Source organism: Anguilla rostrata, chromosome 17, assembly GCF_018555375.3.
Source record: "Anguilla rostrata isolate EN2019 chromosome 17, ASM1855537v3, whole genome shotgun sequence".
NCBI classification, from domain to species: Eukaryota; Metazoa; Chordata; class Actinopteri; order Anguilliformes; family Anguillidae; genus Anguilla; species Anguilla rostrata.
The window spans coordinates 22,936,624-22,957,256 of record NC_057949.1 but is presented as its reverse complement, the minus strand read 5'-3'; the positions used below and the strand labels follow the sequence as shown (position 1 = coordinate 22,957,256).

The window sequence follows — 20,633 nt, the reverse complement described above, 5'->3', positions numbered from 1 at the left end:
AGGACCATGTATGAGTCTATTGAGCTGCATTACATTTTGATTGTAAAGCACTGTTCTTATTGTTTACAGAATGGGTAATTATCTACAGGGTATCTAACTTTAAAAGTGCTGAAGCGCTCAGTGGGTCACCCAATCACAGCATGGAGACCCCTGTCTGGAATTCTTAGTTAGCTACAGTAAAGGACATCTGACAACAGCTAGAATTTTTAGCTTGATAGCTAATTCTGGGGGAGGTATGTACCTGTGCACAGTCCCTGTTAAATTAAACAAATTCTGTATTTAATACGAATTAAACTGCATCTCATCGATGGCATTGACCACAGAGATTTATAGATAATAATACAATTTTAATATTTGTGTGAAAAATACTTTGAAAGCAGAAAACACAAAACTACATTACAGGCCTTTCTGCAAATAATACAAATATTTTTAATTACATAAAGGATGAAAACAGCGCATTTTACATCACTTCTTCAGGATCACGTTCTTTGAGAAGCACCTGATTTCCTCTCCTGTGTGATTTCCCCTCCTAACCAAAGGCAATTTAGAGAAGCCTGCCTGCAGCTGCATACAGCTGAAGATCTTTCATCCAAAATTATGCAGAGCTATAGAGTCACAGCTGTGTTTGGCGAAACCAAAAAAAAAATTAAATAGCAACACTGTAATAAGAAAACAAACACACCTCGAAAGGCAAGCGTTTATTTTTAACATAAAAAAAGAGATGGAAACAGACGCCACGTTAGCCAGCCCTACCAACATATCACCATTACTCATTCCTGAGCATAATGCCAACAGAATCCACTCACGTTCATTCAAGTTAACGCATTACCAACCAGCAGTTACCAGACCAGGAATAACCAGAGAAAACTCTTGAAATCTAAAAACTGTGTAAAACAGCACAGATGAAACCATCAATGTGCTGAAGCCGATTCTTTACCCCTGTTGTCTGCTGAACGGAACAGATGTGGAGGAAATGAACAAGCAAAAAAATTGTCCCCACAAAACAGAAATACGTGCGTTTACAGAGAAGTGAAAAAGGAAACCGGTCACATCTCTAAATTCAGGGCATTGCTCTAAATTCTCACTCAAGCTCAAGTCAAGCATCTGACAGCTGTAGGACTCAACATACACGGACTGTTAGATGCGACCGGTCCGGACCCTTCCAGAGCCAGAGACCGTCAATCCACCGCAATCTGCATTCTACCCATGAAACCACACAGAAACCAGCGCCGGTCCCAATGCCACTTACAGGCAACAGACAGATCCTACAGCGTTCAATCAGTTCAATCACTGAAGTGCTGCAGGCAAAAATGAACCCAGGCTGCCAAGGGCTTTCTTTCCCCACTAATGAGATTAAAAAATGATTTACGACTAAAGATCTGCTTCATTTGAAGCATTCCACGGAGAGGAAATGCACAGCGCACAATGCAAAACAAGCACTTCCGGCTCACGTATAAACATAATGGAATTTCTGTATCAAATGCATACATATGGAGATGAAGCATATTAGGACAAAGTTAATTTAGCAAACGGCAAGCCTTACTTGATATTCAGAAAACGCATGCCGTTTGTTCCACATTAAAAATGCATTTGCGATCGTTTCTTGAATGGCCTTCTGTTAAATGAGAACCACTGATCCTCCTGTTATCATGGCAAATCTGCCAGTCAGGTCCACATCCGGCACTGTAACACAAGGCCAGTGAGGGAAGGCCATGAGCTCCTGGCCATCACAGGTGCATGGAATTGGCTGTCAGGCCTACTGCTTGTATTTCTCAGGACACTGTTCTTGAAGAACAGCTGAATTCTGAGAGTCTACTTATAATGTACAACCAACACAAATTTACAAATACAGGCAGCCACTCAGAGAAAACACGAACGGGATACAGGTGGAAATTACTTCTGAGGTTGGCAGTCTAAGAAATAAATAAATAAATAATAAACAAACAAAAAAAAGTGGTGCAGGCTACAGCATGAGTGTGGAAGATACACAATACGCCTGAAGAGCTTATTTGCTGAAACTGGAATATTTGTTCATGAACATCAGGTTACAGCTGACACTGAACAACCCACGACCGGTAAAATATTGCATGAATAGAAGCATCAGTTGAAGCCATCTGTGTGCATTAGCTATTCCATCCAAAAGTACCAGACATAATGGACCTGTACTGCACTATCTGATGGGGGGGCGGGGGGGGGAACCCCTATTACTCGGTCGCATAAGTGGATGCTCTCGAACTATGAGTAACAGACATGGTGAAGTAATGTCTTTAGGCGTCTACCACTTGTATAAACAGAACATGCACTTTCGACAAAATTCATTTTTCAAGAGTAGGGAGAGACTCTGACTACGTTCAAAAATACAGAAAGTTATCCAACTAAACACCAGAAGTCTCTTTCTCAACGGGGGTACCCTACTTTTAACATTAACAAGGTTACTCTCGTTTACCCTAAATAATATGTCTAATATGTAATCACAAGCATTTTGACCTTAGATAGATGTTATTTTATTGTAAACTTAGTCAACAATGTGGCGAAAATCTGAACAAATTATATCCAACGCTAATATAGCAAAATACAATTCTGTACATTGTTCCGGGTCTGCATATTTGTTGTAGTCAACAGAATACATTCCATTATCGGCCCAAACAAGAGACCAGTCAGTGTTGAACTCCGAACTCAACGCGCGACCTGTTGACTAAACACCATTATATCATTTCGCAAAGTTCGCAAATGTAAATCACAATAACAAAACATTTACATTTTCAAATGTAGCAAACTCAAATAATTTAAAAATAAGCAGTTATTTCGCGTTTTCCCGATGTTTCCGGAGGAGCAATAAAGTTTTAATGGCAATCTAGCAGGCTTCAAACTTACCGACTCCATCTTCCGACTTCAACACCATCGTATCTTGCGAATTCCGAACAGATGCGAGTAGATCGGTAATCAAATGGTTTCTGATTCTATGTAACGTTTCAATATCGTGTTTTGGTCGCCTTTTACTTTTGAAAGAAACCTTTCTATCGAAAAACAAGTCTTGCTTTGGCAGATCGCTTTCAGTAGGAGGGAGCTGTAGGGAGTGGTTTCACGTACTTCTGCCCACACTGGCCAATATACTTCGTTCTAGTCAACCGGGTTGCGGGGGTTGGTAAGGGAGCCAAATGACGCGCTCGCTGCCTGTGCGTAATTCCGCCCCGGAGAGCTGTCGGTGTTCAGTTTCACACGCACACACATCCAGTTGTTTCGCGACAGTGAATGGTTGCGTTGGGGGCTGGGCAGGGAAAGTGAATCACAAAAACACTCATCTAGAAGCCCTGGTGCTGACCTATGCAGTACGGCTGCCTGGTACGCCAACACAGCCGGAAGGCTAACTGTTTAATCTGCAACATCATACTGAGATATAAAATGTCACTACTTATGAGGCTGTACGTGAGAGTTCTAATATGAGACGGTTTAGGTAAATTCCAATCAACCATCACCACCGGTAACCTAACCATTAGGCTACTAACCCATTCGCATATATACAGCCAGAAACACCTACATATGTATATTTATGATTATGTGAGTTATTCAATTATCCCTTATCCAAATAATGTATTTTGTTCGTTGTTGGGGGCTAATAGTAACAATAATAAAAATAATATTTTTTATTTGTGTGTGTGTATATAATATATATATATATATATTAGCAAAGTAGCTTATGCTATGCATTTTACAGTCTTGTTAAACACTGCCTATTTTGGGTAACAAAGGTCTGAGGTCTTTTAGGAAGGACTGCGGCGCTAAAACCAGGACGTTTTGTCCTAAATTCACAATCAAAAACTACTTCCAGTACAACACCATGGAGATCCAATAATAATGGCGACTATTCAGTAATTAGAGGGGTGGTCGATTTTTAACATATTGCATCTAGGCCACATACATCGGGGTCAAGTTGGCACATGTTCAACGTAGAATGGGGTAGAGAACAGTTCGACGAACAATTTTCTCATGTAAAGCATCAGCGTACGGTCACGTCACGATCGAGACTGCTGTCCCGTGTGTTGGGGTGCATGTTTGTCGCACAGTCAGTCGGAAGTACCGCCACTGCAGGCAGACTACCACCCCAACATATCAGCGGACTGCATGGTGCTGAAGCCCATCAGCGTTTGCGGGACAAAATGGAGACAGTAATTGGGGCAATGCTTTTGCGCTGTTAAAACGTCACTAAAAAGTTGCAAATAATAATTGGCGCAGAAGTTCTCAGAAGGGACTTTTCACTAGCTCCTGAGAGTTATTTTTTAATCTCTTAAAAAACGCATTACTATCACACGTACACCACCGTTCAAAAGTTTGGAATCACTGAGAATTTTGTTGTTTTTGAAAGAAATTCAAACTTTTATACACCAAGGTAGCATTAAATTGATTTTTTTTTTTTAATTAGATATATTTCTCAACTGGCTTAAAAAAAAAAACTTTAGTTACAGAAGAATTCAGTTAATATATGTACATTTATTGAATTATAAAGCAAAGTACAAACATTTTATTTTTCAATTTCTACCAACGATAACACAAAAAGATGACTTTTACTTAAAAGTAATCTTAGACATGGCTTTCCTCGAAATAGCCTCACATCATAGACCAGCAGATCATAGTTGCTGTTTCACTGCAGTCGGGGGAGCTGGTTTCTCTCCAGCTGCACTGAGCCCTTCCTGGAGATGTGGCGCAATTTTACAACGGCTTATTTTCCTAGACACCATAAGATATTTGTCTACTGTCTCTTGAGCATCCTGGTCTTCTCCTGTTAACATTACTGCTCATCAGCGGGACCTCCCTGAGAGTGTACTGAATCTTAAGCTTCTTTGCAATTTCTCCTGGAGAATAATCTTCCCACAATATGTTGACTTAGCTCAGCACATCTAAGCCTAACACCTTCTTTGCCATAGCTAGTTCTTGCCACTTTAGAGCCTATTTTACTTTTTTTACACTACAGGCCAATGGTATTAGGCTCTGTTGTTTATTTGTTTTTTTAAACTTAAAGTAGATATTATTTCAGTCAATTTAACTACCCCCTCACCTCCCCCCATCCATTACATTACATTACAGGAATTTAGGAGACACTCTTATCCAGAGTGACTTACACAACCTTTACATAGCATCCCCCATTTGCAAAATGATTGGATAGACTTCCAATAATTTGTTTAATTGTAATTAAAGCCGATGGAGGCTATTTTGAGGAAACTTGTGTCTAAGGTCATTTTTAAGTTAAACTCATGTTTTTGTGTTATTGTAAGTAGAAATTGAAAAAAAAAGTTAATATTTTGGTTTGTTATTCAATAAATACACATTTAGTGTATTAACTGAATTCTTCACTACCGCTTCACTTTTTTTTATTTTTTAAAAACCGCAGCAAGTGGCCTAACACTTTTGGCCTGCACTGTATATATATACACACTGTACTGGGTTGTTTTTAATACACCGTAAGCACACGTACTGTACTGCATGTGTCCTCGCACGTCTGCAGGTAAAACCAGTTCCTTTATGGACAAGTAGGAATGCTGTCCGGGTAGTAGGGAGGCGAGGGGAAGGAGGGAGTGACACAGCGGGGCGGCAAACCTCCAGCTGCCTCCGTCTGTCGCCTCTAATGTTCCTCTGAAGCGCCGCACGGGCGGCCCTGCTTGGCGACAACTGCCTTCAAAGTCTCAACCGATCTCTGGGCTCAACCGATCTTTGTATGTTTAGTTCACGGTTCAACAGCTCGACCCGCGCGAGTACAAGGAAATCGCGACGGACCGTACCGCACAATTTTCGGTCGGGTTGCGGAGACCTCGCGCCGCGTTTTGCAGGCAGAAATTGGTGACGCTGCACTCTCCGTACATGTGACACACATAAAGGCTTCATTCACTGCTGCTTGCTTCAGGATGAGTAAATGTGCGCACATATCATGCACTTAATGCGTCCCCGTACAGCATAAAGGGAAGGCTTGTCCGTTCCAACACAAAACACACCCCTGTTCTGCACAATGAGGGACATTAGAAAGAGTGCTGCATTCCGTGGTGTGAACTAGATGTTAATTTGGTTACATTCTTCTCCAAATAGTATTTAAATTGTATGTGCATTTATTAAGAGGACAGTGTGTTGTGTCTTTTTTTTATTTTTAAAGACTTGCGTCTATGTGCCGGAAATATTCCCATGGGAAATATGGCTAAATCTGTGGTCAAATCTCATTTTACACGACCTCCTTCCATGCGCTGTTTTCTGGCAAAGGAAAATGTTGTACTGTGCAGCCATTGCTCGTACCATCAGCTATAACGAGCCACACAGCTGCTGTCAGCAACCCTCTACTGCACAGCTGCTGAAGTGACAGCGCAGTCTAAGCTGAAGAGCAGACTTTACACACTTTAAAACAAGATGAGAGCAAGAAGCTCTGTATCGTGTGTGTGTGTGTGTGTGTCTGTCTGTCTGTTACAAATCTAGCCAGCTGAATCAAACTTCAAACACGCCCTGAAAGAACTGGCATGATTTTGTTCTGATGTTTCATTATACTGCAGATTAGCATAAGAAAACATTAATGTTTCAAGCCAAAAAAAAAAAATTTTTTTACTTGAATTGACATTCACACGAAAAATGAGATGAGATACTACTTGATTCACAGGCCATTCAGTTAGATTATGGGAGAGATTGTTTTTGTTTTGCCAGTTAAACATTCTACTTTTCTCTTTTCCCCATCCTCTTTCCTTATTGTTCACACTCTATTCCTGATTGCACATCCCAAAAGAAAAATAAATGGGAGATTGTTTTTCTTGTAGTAGTTCTGCAGTGATTCCAGACCACACGCAGGAAACAGAAGCTTCACACCAGCAGCAAGTTATTAGCCTGTCAGCCACCAGCAAGATGGCCGCTTCCCTAAATAAGACAACGTGCGCGTCACAATAACATCGCAGCAATTTTGTGTGAGCACAGCGCCACCTGTTTCCACCTCTACCAGTTTACTGCACAGCAAATCTCCTTAGTTACACTGATTTTTCCCCCAACAGCTCCACCCAAAAATAGCCGCAAATCAGACACGTCCTACACTGTGATGAACAGAAATTGCAAGAAAAGTGATAAATGGCTCGCATTGTACCGCCATTACCGCGCCACAGTTTAGGACTAATTAAGGACAATTTCGGCAAACAGTGAAAGCAGGGGGTTCGGTGCGCTGGCACAGCTCTGCCTCGGAGGCCCAGCGACGTGACCGAGAACTCAACCAGAGAAAACCGACTCCACCGCTCACCTTTCAGCGCAAAGGGAGGGCCGTTTTATTTTCACACTGCCAAAAAAAAAAAAGCGAGCGGGGCTATTTGTGGATCGTGGTTCTTCCTTGCATTGTTCCTCGAGACCTCGCTCACACTGCATCTTGGGACATGTGGGAGGTACAGTACTGTCCAAATCAGACAGGCTAATGAGGGAACCCGAGGCAGGAACCAGGAAGTGTGAGTGCAAACGACGCCTGAGAAAGCCACCTAACAGAAAGGCGGGGGCACGGTTAGCACCTGGGGGCCGCCTTCAAAACACTGTAAAGTGTAAAATGGCAGCCTAAATAATGAGCCGTCTCAACGTAAAGATACAGTAAGTCATGCAATAAGCTCATTATCGAGATTCTTACTGCAACAATTCAATGCCTTTGTCTGGACATACTGTTGGGGCAAGACATGTGCACGCACACACACACACGCACGCGCGCACACACACACACACTTCAGATGGTGCATTTACAAATGTAGAATTGTTCGTTGCATAACAGATCAGGCAGCAGATTAGGACTGAGAGCACACAGGCATCATGGGTAATCTGGCATCTTGTGGGCCTTTGTTCCCCTGAATAACACAGTGTCGCCACCCTGGTCCTGCCAAAGCTACATCAGCAGGTCAGCACAAATCCAGTCCCATACACTCCAAAAGGGCAGTGAGGGGGGTTGACCAAAACTGCGATGGTTTCCCCCGAGCGGGCTCACAAAGAAGGGCGTGGCCCTGGGTGTGGCTATGGAGCCTACCCATTTCTGTTTGGCCTCTGCCCCTTTGCCCTCTTCAGCTTGGTATAGATTGATTTCAGTTTTCCATTAACATGTGTGAATCGCCATGACGAACTGGTACAAAGGGACTGTCTAAAATGCAAAAACAAGACTGTGACGTTAGCTGTCCAAACCTTATGTCACCTTATCTCAGCTGGAAAAGGAACACACTCTTGATGTTTTTATGTATATGTATAACACACTTATATCTGCAGCTAGACTGGCAATATCCTGGGACACAGACCAGGTGTTTGTGTATGTGTGTCTCTCACAGAATGTGTTACTCTGATGCTGCAGCTTCAATATGCACGTGCGCACACACGCACACACACACGCACACGCACACACACACAGTGAATCAAGAAACACAGCTGTGCTTCTCTGGGAACAATATAATGAGTCAGCAACCAAGTGAGAGCGACAGAGGGAATGAGAGAGGAAGACAGGCAGAGGGGGAACGAGTCAGAGGAACCTGAAGAAAAGGGGATGCCGAGAAAGTGGCAGGGGAACTGAAAGAGAGAGGAAGAGAACAAAGGAGCGACAGTGAGAGAGAGAGAGAGATGGCACAGAGATGGAAAAAGAATATACAGGCTCCTCTCCAGCATTAGTTTAGAAACCGGTCTCCCTGGAAACAGGCTGCTTACTGCCGGTGGAGCCGCAGTGATAAAACGCACGGGGACTGTGGGCTGGCAGCTGAAGCTGGTGTTTGCCTGGGCTTCAGAGACGCATGGCGCTGCAGCGGCTGAAGCTTCGCCCGCCCCTCAGCCCCGCCGAACCTGGTATTGCCGTTTGCGACAGAGGCACTGGATCCATCTAAACCTCTGAGCGTGCTCAGCGAAGCCAAGCTGCAGGACACTGCGAGAACAGAGGCTTGGGTCAGTGAAGGCGTGCACCACGAGCCCGCGCTGGGCCCCATAGTCACATGGTGGAGCCCTGGACTGTGTCATTCACCAACTGTGATGGGGCTCCTCGGGCTCCTGTTTATTTAGCCAACGGCAGTGTGCGCCGCGAGGGCGCGGTACGTGTGAGCTCCAGTAAGCACTAGCGCTCACACGGTGCGCTATGCGGAGTGCAAGGTGCAATCGCTGGTTTGCAGCCGGGCGCATCAGAAGAGCGCACACTGCAGCTGCAGTGTCCCCCGTGCGCAGGCACCGGTGACGCCACGGTAACTATCACAGGCACGAAAACAAGGGGGAAGGCTGGAATTCCTTGGAAGAAAAAGAAGACAGGGCAGCTGTTTACACAGCGTGCTCAGGTGGCCTTGTTTATGTACCGCTCAGTGACTTTGGGGTTTTAAGTTCTGGTCTCCCTTTCAGGCAGCTGCACAGAGATGCTCAGGGGCTTACAAGGCAATTCAAACTGTTTGCTTACGCACAGAGGATTTTGGTTAAGCCTGTTAAAGCATATGACAAATACGTCAGAAGGTGAAGTCAGATTCCTCTAAATAAATATTATTCTGATATAAAAGCTAGGCAAACTATTTGGCGAGAAATTATAGGACTAAACTTCAGGTGGTGCTCTGCCATATTACTCTCAATAGATGCACATCACCTGAACTTCTTTCATTAACATTTCATTACATTTTCAGTTGATAACATGCAAATTGCAGGGTATGGATGGTTTACACATGCTCAGGTAAAAATGTACTGTAATAAGACACCTGTCAGGCAAAGTCATTTTGTGTAATGTTATTTGTCACGTGCATTTGATAGCCACAGACACGTGCTGCTAAACCACAACTCTTCAATGCAAGATAGAACTGCGGCATCTCACTAACAGTTTGCAAAAATCACTTTGATAAAAAACAAAAACAAAACAGCAGCACAATTTTCCTGTGGTTTTTACACTGCAGGTCTTCGTACTGCCCTGAGTTCCTGTGTGGTTGACCTGACCTCTATTGGCCATCTGTGGTAGTGCAATCATTAATTTGATTTTCAGAGTAATACATTTGCAATGTGCCTCAGGGTGTCGACGCAATCCAAAAAATGACAAAACCACATAAATTTGTTTGTCGAGCTTTAGTTGTTCTGAAAACAAAGAACGGAGACAGGACAAATTTAATCAGGGCGTGGATGTCGACCAAAAAATGTTATTTCAGCTGTGGAAGGGTCCTTAAGGCATCTGTGTTTATGGCATCATTCAAGCTGACCTTACTTACACTGCGAGCAGAGTCATGTATCATAGCACACTGTCCTTAACACGTTTGTCGTGCTGGGTCACCAACACCACAAACCCAGGACTCAAAACCATGACCACCAGCAGCAGACATAAGTAACATCAAGTAGAAAGAAAGAGACGGAGTAAAGAAGAAGATGGCGACGGAGAGAAAGAAAGACGGAAAGAAATGAGAAAGAGGGAGGGAGAAAGTCAGCAAGAAAGGGAGGGACAGCAAGAGAGATTGAAAGAGAAGGGGAGAGGGAGGGGGAGGGAAAAAGAACGGGAAAGGGAGAGCAGGAGAGAGAGTGAAAGCGAGGGGGAAAAGGAGGGAGAGAGGGAGAGCGAGAGAGAAAGAGAAAGGAGGAGAGGAAAAGCGAAAGAGAAAGGAGGAGAGGAAGTGCGAGACAGAAAGTGGGGGATGGAGAGAGGGAGGGAGGGAGATGTGGCAGTCACCCTTAAGAGGAAGAGGAGGAGGAGGAGGAGCGACCAGGCGGAGCTGCAGATGGGGACGCAGGCCAGCTCAGGAAGAGTAATGTGAATAATAACCTGATTCTCGCCCGCCGGTAATGCGATCTGCAGGACCCGGGGAGAGAGGGAGCCGCGTCACAAACAGCCTCACACATCTTCATTTACCCAGAATCACCCGCCTCCGCCGCGCCGGCCCATCGGTCAGCCTTAACCGGCCCGCGGCCCGGACCCCGCAATCCCGCCCCCGCGCGCCAGTCACGCCGCCGCGCTGCTCTCCAGATGAAGAGCGAGGAGTGTGACGCAACCGGCCCCCGGCAGCAGCGCGGATCAAGGGGCTGCAGGTGTGAATCCGGCGGGCAGGGCTCTACCTACGATCCTGCGTGAGTTCAGCGTGGCCGCTTGCGGCCCCAGGGAGGGGGGGTGAAGGACAGAGAGAGGGGGGCGAGAAGGAGAGAGAGAGACGGGGGAGAGAAGGAGAGAGAGACTTATATAGGTTGCAATCTGTGCTTAGAGCAATCTGGTCGTCATGGCGATGGAGATTGGTGCTCCAGGCTCCTGCGTTTACAAAATGATGTAAAGCTTTAGTTTCAGTGGCAGAGATCGGAAAACACACTCTGTAAAATGCATAAAACAGCAGGTGTACACACACACACACACACACACACACTGCTAATCCTCACCCTACCTTAGAGAGAACCTACAAGCACCCAACTACAGACAGGGGAAAGTGAAGATGCCTGACCAAAAAGAGCACAGGTGCCCCCGGTACATTCGCCAACCTTGACACATTGCTAATCAACAACCACGATTAAAATAACAAATACTGTCCACCAGGTGGTGCTGTCCACAAAGGAAATTTAAGACAGGCCTTTTTGCATTACTCTTGGAACAGAAAAATAATCACCGCTTATGCCTTTGGTTGAGCGTTCTCTGGTCAAACCTGCTATGCCTCTCTTGAATACCTGTCCTTAATTTTGTAAACACTTGTTAAGCCTACTGAGCTAGTATTCTTGCTCGTGGCATTTCCAATGTTGCATTTGTGAACGGTGAAATCCTTGCAAAGCTCAACCTCCAAAATAAATGGCATCGACTGAGTGCCATTAATAACAACATGCATGATAGTCCTTAGAGAAAAGCAAAAGAGGCCCGGTTTAAACAGGTACACAACAAAGAGATACTTCATTTCCAGCCATTAAAGTCTCGACAGTCTTAAGGACCATTGAAGGGATGACAGAATCTTAAGGGCAGTCACTCTCTTCCAAAAAGCCTTCCGATGGTAATCCTGTGATCTCGTAATATCTCAGGGCAGGCTGTGCGTGCGTGTGTGTGTGTGTAAGGGTGGGAGGGGTTCAGCAGGGTAATCCACATTTGGACCCACTGCCCCGGTACTTATCTCCAGGGACAATTAATCAGCTTAAGGGACTGGAAGGGTCACCGTCTCTGACACACACTCTGCTACCTGCTTTACGCGCTAGTGCTAACACTAACGCTACTGCACCAGCTGGGCCCTGAACAGATGAAAAGAGAGGCGCAGGTAAAATAACCCAAAGGGCACGTGGGGTCGCACAAAAGCAACTTTTTAATCATCATGAGTTTATCCCTTTCTCTCTCTCCTTCCTCTCTTTTCTTTGTCTGAACCCACCTCGCAGCTTGTTACACAGTCAGGGGGGACGCTTTCAGCACGTCAGTGCAGTTCCGTAGGTGGCTGAATCACTTCAATGCAATTTGTATTGCAGAGCTCCTGTGACCCCCCCCTCCCCCTCCACCCACTCCCCCTCTCCACCCCCAGCACAACAGCAAAGTATTGAGTGGTTTCCTTATTGCACAAGAACACTGGTTCCTGTCTTTTACAGTGACAGACACAGAAGGTCTGTAGAAGCAGATCGCTAACGATGTTCCTGCCTTGCCTATCCTGAGCCTTAAAAAAAAAGGAATCAGTCTGGCACTGGCATTATAATATCACTATTCCACTTTCCAATAATCAGTTACAATAATGCATTTTTCCATCGCATCTAATTGGGTCAAAGCAACGTTTTCTCTTTTCCGGCTAAACAAATGATTACCGAAATAATCTGGCCATCACAGGTCTTAACTGTAGCTACAGAAAGACATTGGAAACAGTACACTCATGGGTTTATGTACTTATTTCTGCATTTTTCTGCACTTATGGTATTATCGTTTGTAATGTTATATTGTGATATCAAATGAAAAAAAAAAAAACGACAGCCAGAAAAATGGGGACAGGACAGGCAGCCTTAATCCAAATGCAGACGGTGCACCGCATCGACGACCTGGATTTGCAACCGGAGGTCGGTTGACTCGAAACTCTCCACCGTCACAATCCACCGCCACAGTCCCTGCCGAAGCCGGTCTCTCTGTCTGAACTAACACACGAAGCAGGACTCCCCCGACGTGTCCGAGCCGGCTGTCTGGGACGCCGGGCACGCCCTGCGGAACGCCTTCCTCTGGCGCGAGCTTCCGGAACCCGCGGCGGCGAGGGGGCGGAGTCGCGCGCGTCATCAGAATTCCAACGCAGCGCTGAAGCGAAGATTGCAAGAGGACAAGACATGGATGTGCACCTAAGGTGCTCATATCCCCACCCCTGCATATCAGCACCCTAAAGGTTCTCTAGATTAAGCAGATGGCCATCTCAAGCCTTCCTCCTCTCCTCTTTACTGGCTCAGTCCAGAAGATTTGGGTTGGTAGGAGGAATTTTTGGTCCTATTTTGTAATTTATGGATTTATTCATGAAGGGGCAAGCCAAAAAGACAAAACCTCCTTTGCCAGTGGCACTATCCTTGACCACACCCTCTGCTAAACATTCATTAAGCTGCAGATGCATACAATTTCAGAATGCGTCCGTTTTAAAGATAAAGACACAGAACTTCCAATGTCAAGAATGTGGAGCTGGCCATCTGGTTAGTCTACAGAATCACTACAGTACCCTAACAATGGTCAACAGCCATCGGTTTGGCATTTAAAGTTGGAGAAAGTGAGGTAAGATTCTCCCTTGGCAGTGCTCTTCACTGGACCAGCTGCTTACTGTCAAGAGGAACCGAAGACCTCTGCTTTGTGTCAGTGAGTTGAGCATCTTGTCTGCCATGCCAAGAAATCCTTTAAGAGGACAAACCTTTCAGCCCCATCGTTCTTAATGCCTTTGATGGTCAAAGATCGAAAGCATCATTGCTATCTAGGCTATGCCATTCTATGTGCACAATGCTTGCCTGGTTTCATTATTATTATTTTTATTATGCTATTCTCCATCACTACCCAATTTGAAATATTCATGGCATGAAAGAAAATGATTTAATATGAAGTGATCCAACTAAATTATTTGCCTCAGTTCTACATTCATGGATCTAACTTTCCTATTTAGTCAAAAAACTGATGTTGATAATGTCTAAAAAGGGGGGTGGGGTTCAAATGAGTGACAGTAACTTGGGAGTCTGAATGTTCAGGTGGCTGCTTTTAGCCGTTTGAGAAAAGGACACTGTGACCTTGTCAAGCACAAGTCTCAATTTTTAAAGAATTGGTCTTTTACAACTCCAGGACGTCCTTTTTTTTTTCGCTGCATGGAACTGAAACACCCTCTTTCCACTCGGCCCAACAGCCAGCGCCCCCATGCTGTTTTCTTATTTCCGTTTAAAAAACAGGAGAAGCACAGAGAAAACCAGCGCGGGCAGGCTGACAGGGGAGGCTTCAGAACTACGAGATTACAGATTCACAGACCTGCCTCTCGGACTACAAAATGTCCCCTCACTTTGAAGCATCCAGCAGACTGAGCCAGTCCATCTCGAAAAATCTGTCCCCCACCCCCCCCACCACAACCCCGCTTTACGCGGTTATCTGCAGCCCCAGTTTGGAGGCGTTCGGAGCACCGGCACGGCTGGCCCGTGCGATTAGGACGAGGTCAAAGCCCTCGCTGAGAGGAGTCGCTTAATGTATGAATAATTTCAAACGCTGAAACACAAGGTGATCCTCGATTCGCTGCGGCAGGGACGGTGAAAGAGCCCAGAGATTAGAGACCGCGCTCGGGCTCGGCACGCTCCTGCAGGCCACAGCAGCACAGCTCTGCCTCGTTCACACAACACTCCACGGGGGTAAGAGAGGAAGGGTTCGTATAAGAGAGGGTTCACCCAGAAAGAGCCGGGATGTGCTGCAGTGCAGTGCTAAGACTCTACGGTCGTGCAGAACGCATCACGTCAATTTAGTTGGCAGTTGGACAAGCAATAAAAAGGTATCCACTGGCCACACCTGAAACGTGGAAGCAGGTTTCGTTAACTATACACTGCAGCTCCCGCTGTTAGCAAGTGCACAGGGTTGTGTAAGAGCCACTGCGCTCTCAGCCGGATTAAAATCAAAACCAAAAGCCCAGCAGCAGACCCAAAATCAACCCAAACACGTCACGTTGTTCAGGATGGGTTGTTCCTGCTTGTGTTTCTGCTTCTTACCTAAGACTGGAGACCACAGTGTGGTCCAGTCCTGTGATTGGACACTGCCTAATCACATGACACATAGCTCTGATGCTCTAGAGCGATGAGACCTTACCAGTAATAGTGGAGTTAACAAAGAAACCAAAACCAGTGTTTGATTAGCCAGTGGAGAGGCAGGGTAGCACACTGGGTAGGGAACTGAGCTTGTTGAAGGTTGTGGGTTCCAATCCTAGAAAAGGCACTGCTGTTGTACCCTTGAGAAAGGTTCTTAAACTGTACTGTTTCAGTAAATATCCAGCTGTATCTCTAAATAACAGATTGTATGTAAAAATGTAATCTGTGTAAGCAATTGTGAATAAGAGAGAAATTCTGGAATGCAATTTAATGTCATGAAATGTCATGTCATCTCTGACCTATGAGCACTTGCCAGCAGTATAGAGGGAAGAAAATATTAACACAGGTGAATACACATATGCATGCACGCACACACACACACACACACACACACAGCTGATGGCACGGTCACGTATCCTGATCAAACACATTCAGCAAGGTTATGCATTCAAACTGTTGCAACATATTCAGCAAAATCAACTGTTCGGAAAACATTACAACATGTCAAAGAAATTCAATAAAACCAAAACAACCCTGCTTGTTTCCAAGGATACATCAGATGGCAGCCAGGCAGCTGGCCACTACCCAGGGCTATCAGTCATAAGAGATATAAGCAGGCACAATCATTGGCTCTGGACAGGAGCTGGGGACCGCCCACAGATAAGGGTGAACACCCGTCTCATTGCTTGACCTGTAACAACCTTGACCACCAGCCTACCCCAGGACAGGGACAAACAACCCTCATTAGGAAGAGAAGGAGAGCAGATTTTAGGACCGCGGTTTGTACGCTGGTTTCCAAACCAACTCAACTCTCTATGAAGCAGGTTAGAGTATCATTTCCCTGTATCAGCAGTTCACTGACTTTAAAGTACAAATAGAACTGAGTATCTCTTACTTGGCCCTCCATTCTGCTTGGACATCATTCCTACAATCTCTCTATGACCTCTGATCCCCCTTGTTGGACAAACCAGTTTATTCAGCAAGATGACCACGTTACTTCTCCTTTCGGACTGACTGCATACCGATGGCTCACAGTGACCCAAAACTCCATGTCAGCAAAGCAAACACCCTACCCGCTTTCACACAGAGAACATGAAATGCTGGTGTATTAAACTGTTTCGTATTCTAACGGCCTTTCTTGTTGACACAACCAAGGACTATCCAGTATTTCAGCAGATTGGCAGCATTCACACATGACGGTGCCGGTTGGCTAAAGCTGGGTGTATACTCCATATGAAGGCAAACTCAGCTGAAATCGAACCGCAGCCAAACAAGGCGCCGCATACAAACGTGTGCATACTCATTGCGGCTTCAAACTGATCATGTAGTGACACTCCACACCACCGGGGGGCGCAGACCAAGACTCTGCCAATGTGAAAAACCACGGGAAACGCGGAAGCAAAGATGCTTTCCAATGCTAAGGTGTTGCTCACACTAATGTTAAAAACAGAACATTTCTGGAAATGTTGTTGGTCTTCGAGCTGTCAAAAATTGCTGGAGCAACCGAAACAGCAAATATGGCGCTCGCTCACACATGACCCATAAGCGGCAAAGTTCCGGAACGTTCTCGGGTGCGGCCGCGTGTGTGAAGAGCGGGTCACTGACCCTCCGCCGCCACTCAACAGCGCTCATTAAAAATGTCCAGCGCTGCAATTCTCAAAAGAACCAAACCATACGCTTTCCCATAAGCCTCCTCTCCTCTGCTCAGCGTCACGCAGCTCAAAAGCACCCTGGGTGTTTGTCGGATCTAGAACGCCGCAAATTACAATCTCCCCGTTTTTGTTGGTGTCAGCCTTTTTTTTTTTTTCTTCTTCTTCTTCTTCTTCCAAAAAGTTCCTCCTGTAATTCTAAAGGGAGATGAGTACAGGGTTTCCACATTATGAGTCTCCCTGAAAGGTCCGCAGCACTCCGGAGCAATGTGTCCTCCCAGATCCTTTCAGACTGAAATTAGCCGAGCGAGGGGAGGACATTTTAATCCGCGCGCGCGCGCCGTTAAGGAGAGAACCCCGCTGCTTTGTTCTCAGAGGTGCAAATGACTGCTCAGGCTAACGCTAACGCTAAGAGCACGGAAATCAGACACCCCGCGGGAGGCAGGGACAGGGAAACGCGGCCCGCGGATGTAAACGAGTCCGTGTCAGCGAGTGTTACACGTCTGTAGGTGGACTGACGGTGCGCGTCCGTGGACAGAGTGTCAGTGTATGAAACATCACTATGACTCAGGACGTGTCGTGTCTGTGTATGTCAGCGTGTGCCATCGTGGTGTCACGACGTCGTGGCCGTTCTGGTGTCTGTGTAGTGTATGTTGCCGCGCCTCTTGGTGTAGCATCGGTACGTGTCTGTGGGTGGAATGTTAGCACGTGTCTGTGGGTTTCGCTTCAAGATGCGTCTGTAGGTGAAGCATGAATTAATTTCATGCGGGGGGTGGGGGGCGCTCTCTACGTGGGAGGGATCCCCAGTAAAGAGACCCAGCCCTGCTTTCTTTACCAGGAGGATCAGCAGGGGCTAAAAGCTATAATCCAGCCGGTAATGGCGTTAGCAGCGCCGCGGCTCGGACACAGATCCAGGAGGCCCTGCCGTCCGCACACAGAACCGCCTCTCTCTCCCAGTTTAGTATAATGGGTAGGGATTTGGGCTTATAACCTAAAGGTTGTAGGTTCAATTCCCAGGGTTAAAGAGGTATTTAACCTGAATTGATTCAGCATAGAGTATATACTGTATATACAGCTGCATAAATGGAGACTATGTCAAAAGTGCAGTTGTGCAAGTCTCTCTGGACTCAAACACCTGCTCAGAAATACCTGCTAAATGCCAGCAATAACCAAAAGGGACGGCGGTCCCTGCTGCCCCAGACAGCTCTCCAGAGAAGGCAGGGAAGTTTAACATCCATCATCCGTCCAATCAAAAGTTAATTAGACGAACGCCACCCACAGTACGCGGCTGAGTGGCAGACACTGCCGCACCCGGGGGGGGAGGGGCGGGGGGGTCATCAGGAGTCGAGCGGCAATCAATACCGTCTTTAGATAAGGAGGACAGCACCCGTTTCTACACGCACGCGAGAAGAGAAATCAGAGGCGGCAAGGACTTAAGGGCGAGGAGACTGACTCGACGAATGGACGGACAGATGGACGAATGGACGGACGGACAGGCGGCTGCCTCCTGGCGAGCGCTGTGATGAGGCCTCATCAGGCCTCCGCTTCCACCCCCCCCCCACCCCCCCACGCCGGCAGACCGGCAGCAGGACCGGCAGCAGCACCGGCAGCATTCCCCTGCCCTGCAGTGCTGAAGGACATGCTCCACAGTACTGAGAGAGCTGGCGTTTCTTGGAAAAGCCCGCAGACGGGCCGTAACAGAGAAAAGAGCAGGGTCAGCAGGGACTTTCGGGTTTAGAAACGGAAATCTCTTACTTTCACAACGTCTTTCACATCATCCTCTGGGGGAGGGGAGTACAGAAAACAGAAATACATGCAAACGAACACCAGCAAATACAGTAAGACGCTGACCGCGTTAACCTAATCACCAAGGGACACACTGCTCACCCAACAGTCATACTGCTTATTTCACACTTCCCCACTCCCATTCTCTCTCATTCTCATCCCTCCATCTCTATAACCAAACCGAATGTAGGCCTACACCCTCCCACACACACCACCAAACGTACATGCATACGTACACTCCCGAGCAAAAAAAAAAAAAAATGGGCCAAGCCCAAAATGGCAAAATATTAAGCTTTTAATGATCTTAACAACAAATCATCAGTCAGAAAATTAGCTGTATAAGTGAATTTCCCTGTTTCTAGCTTTTCCCCCAAACAGTTCACTGCAGCAAAAGTAAATGAGCAAATTGTGGCACAGGAGGTCTCAGGAGTGCATTTGTTTAATTCTTGCTAATTTTCTGACCAATGATTTGTTGTTAAGACCATTAAAAGCTTAATATTTTGCCATTTTGGGCTTGGCCCATTTTTTTTTTTTTTGCTCGGGAGTGTACATACACATACACATACAGACGTACCACACACACTATACGGCACACACACAGTATACAGTACACACACACACACACAACCCAAACGCATACATCCTCAGAGATCACACAGATGAACACAGACACACACACGCACCCTGAAGGCTCTGTGTGTGAGTGCCTCCCTCAGATCCAGGCAGAGTAAATCGCCAAGGCAACAGGAAAGCACTGACATGATGTTATGTTTCCCTCTCGCCCGCTCTCTCTTTTTCCCCCCCATTACAAAACATCCCAATCATTCCCAATCAGCCCCGTCAGGCAAGATCTACCACTCAACTCAACGGCATTCAGAACAGACGCAAACTGATGTACATCATGCTATCCAGGGCGACTCACTCGGATTGCATTTTTAAACACAGCCCATTTACGGAGCTGGATGTTTACCGTACAGCAGCTGGGAATCGAACCCACGACCTTTTAGTCACAAGCACAGTTCCCCTCGCCACGATGCTGCACCGCTCCCCCACACTGTAACCCCACACGAACTGAAAGCCAAAGCCTCCTTGCTTCCAGGAGGTCAGGGAGTCACCTGGGGCGGTGTCCGGCACAGAGGGACACAGGAACGCCTGGAAGCTGGACACGCAGAGCTCGCTGACGGTGCCCATGGTCGCGGCGCGGCGCCCGATCGCCCGAGGCCTCCCCCCTGTTCAGCCGGCGAGCGCTCGAAGAGGAACTTCCGGAGGACGCTGTCCCTTCCCCCCGAGTCCGCTAGGCCCTGTGAGCCCGCGTGTCCAGTCCATGGACCGGTCCCTTCCCCCCCCCGGCTCTGACCCCCTCAGTCCAGCGCTGGGCTCCTCCGCTCAGTGCTTCCCGTATAATCCAAGAGCGCCGTTCCACACCCAGCGCTCTCCTCCTCGCTCTCAATCCAGAGAGCGCTCTCTCGCTGTTATGTACTCTCTCCCTCTCTCACTCTCTCGCTCTCTCTCTGTAATATGCTCTCTCTCTCTCTAATATGCTCTCTCTCTCTCTTATGAGCTCTCTCTCTCCCTCTCACTCCTCTCTTATGTACTCTCTCCCTCTCTCACTCTCTCGCTCTCTCTCTCTCTAATATGCTCTCTCTCTCTGTAATATGCTCTCTCTCTCTGTTATGAGCTATCTCTCTCTCCCTCCTCTCTCTGTAATATTCTCTCTCTCTCTCTAATATGCTCTCTCTCTCTTATGAGCTATCTCTCTCTCCCTCTCTCTGAAATATGCTCTCTGCTGTGTGATCTCCTCGCCTCTTTCTTTCTCTCTCTCCCTCGCTCTCTCTGAAATATGCTCTCTCTCTGTGACAAGCTCTCTCCCTCTCTATATGCTTTCTCTCTCACTCAATATATATGTTATGTCCTCTATCTCCCTCCCTCTCCCTCTCCCTAGGCTTCACTCTTGCTCTACTGTGCTTGGTTTGTTATTTATTCTCTCTCTCTCCGTGT

General features: G+C 46.6%; 1 protein-coding gene across 1 annotated transcript in view; it reads right to left on the bottom strand.

Annotated features, from left to right (window-relative positions):
• The window catches only part of LOC135243374 (cytohesin-1-like), a 56,696-nt gene extending 36,491 nt beyond the window's left edge, over positions 1–20,205 (bottom strand). The window contains exon 1 of the mRNA XM_064315156.1: positions 19,751–20,205. Within this exon, the coding sequence (XP_064171226.1) occupies positions 19,751–19,826 (76 nt within the window). The 5' untranslated portion in view covers positions 19,827–20,205. The remainder of the gene's footprint in view (positions 1–19,750) is intronic.
• Positions 20,206–20,633: the final 428 nt, after the last annotated feature.